Here is a 2,013-nt window from a genome sequence, read left to right as displayed (position 1 = left end):
CTAACAACAAAGAAAACATTAATATCTGATATATCTCTGACATATTTTTCTCTCTCCCTCTCTCTCTCACTTAAATGGGTCTCTATCAGTGACATATAGTACAGTGTTATGATCAGGAAGAGGTGAAGAACTATTTGACTCAATAATTAGTACAGCATCGGGTTCCTGAAAACCAGTGAAGTATAGGAAATCATTATTTTGATGAAACCTATAACTGAATGAGAGAGAGAGAGAACACATAATTATTAAAGCTATATCAAAATTAACAAATTTTTGTTTTAAAAATGCAAAAATATAAAAAACAATTATTATTATTATTATTATCATTGGTAGGATACACTGGATTGATAAGGTTAGCTTTATAATGTTGTACAGTGTAGCTTCAATGTACCTTCTCATTGGAGGAGAGACTCACTCAGTTCATAATGGCAACTCAAGATGATGAAACAGGAGGATTCTCTGATAGACCAGGAGACATGGTAAAAAAATTGAAAATTTAATTTAATTTGAAATTAAAATTTGATTTAATTTCGGTAAAATAAAATATTAGACAAAGATGACACTTATTTTTATTATAAAATTCTTCTTTGTAAAGGTTGATCCTTTTCATACCTTATTTGGATTGGCTGGTCTCTCGTTGCTAGGCAATAGACAAATCAAAGGAGTCAATCCAATTTTCTGTCTACCACAAAATGTTATTGAAAGACTTGAACTAGACTATGAACTACTTAAAGAATAATTACTGAATTGATTAATAATAATAATAATTTTAAATAAATTTAATATATATATTATACAAAAAATTAAATTGCAATAATAAAATAAATTAGTGACAGTTAATGTTATAGATAAAATTTACAATAATTAATTATTATTAATTAATTATTTATTAATTAATTAGTTCACTTATTTCCTCAACAGTTTGAGGTGTCCCTTTGTTCAGTACTTGAGGTCCATCAGAAGTAATGAGGACATCATCTTCAATTCTTACAACAGCTCCAAGAAACCTAAAATAATAAAATTAATAATACTAACATTCCACATGAGGCATAAAGACATTCATGTGTATCAGAAAATGTAAAAAATTGGAATGATTTTGAAGCCATTGTTTAGAAAAAACCATGGGCTATAGCCTTGGGTATTTTCTCAGATATTGGCTATTTTTTTAAATGGCTGTAATTTGAAAAATTGAAGTCGGAATCAGCTCAAACTTTCTACACAGCATATGTACATCAATATGCATCAGAAAATGTAATAAAAATTTGGGGTGATTTCGGAGCCATTTTTCAGAAAAAACCATGGGCTATAGCCTTGGGTATTTTTCAGGTTTTGGCTCATTTTTTAAAATGGTTGTAATTTGAAAAATTGAAGTCAGAATCAGCTCAAACTTGCTACACAGCATAAGTACATCAATACCTATCAGAAATTACAATAAAAATTTGGGGTGATTTTGGAGCCATTTTTTGGGAAAAACCATGGGTTATAGTACAGGGATTTTTCAAAAATTGGCTGATTATTAAAAATGGTCATAAGTTGAAAAAATTAAGTCAGAATCAGCTGAAACTTTCTACATAGCATAAGGACATCAATATACATCAGAAAATCAATCTGGAAATGTACTAAAAAATTTGGGGTGTTTTCGGAGCAATTTTTTGAAAAAAACCATGGGCTATAGTCAATGCTTTTTTCCATAAAATGCTAATTCTTTACAATTGCTCATAACACAATAAAGAATACTCACTCTTTAGCTTTGATGTGGTTTTGAATGGGAAAGTCTCTCCTAACATAGACACCTGGTTCTACAGTAATTACCATACCAGGCTGAAGAACCACGTTATGAGACAGAAGGGGCGTGTCATGTACGTCCATTCCTAAATAATGCCCAATATCGTGAGGATACAAACCATTGAGCACCTAGCAAAATTTAAAATAATTTATTTAAAATATAAGAGGGATAGATCGTAAAATTTTGATACATACTTGAATTAAATCTGGTCCATCTAGATCAGTAGG

The 2,013-nt window shown here is 29.9% G+C and overlaps 1 protein-coding gene across 1 annotated transcript; it reads right to left on the bottom strand.

The window, feature by feature from the left end:
* Positions 1-889: 889 nt before the first annotated feature.
* Positions 890-2,007, bottom strand: LOC109587302 (probable Xaa-Pro aminopeptidase 3). Its single transcript, XM_020003547.1, has 3 exons — positions 1,981-2,007; positions 1,742-1,914; positions 890-1,007 (listed from the first exon to the last, which is right to left on the bottom strand). Exons 2-3 carry the CDS (start codon positions 1,867-1,869, stop codon positions 890-892), a joined length of 246 nt encoding a protein of 81 aa, XP_019859106.1. The 5' UTR covers positions 1,870-1,914; positions 1,981-2,007.
* Between the last annotated feature and the right edge of the window lie 6 nt (positions 2,008-2,013).

This window comes from Amphimedon queenslandica, unplaced genomic scaffold (genome assembly GCF_000090795.2).
Source record: "Amphimedon queenslandica unplaced genomic scaffold, v1.1 AMPQUscaffold_12616, whole genome shotgun sequence".
Lineage (NCBI taxonomy): Eukaryota > Metazoa > Porifera > Demospongiae > Haplosclerida > Niphatidae > Amphimedon > Amphimedon queenslandica.
The sequence above is the reverse complement of the archived record's forward strand: the minus strand, read 5'-3'. Positions and strand labels throughout refer to the sequence as shown.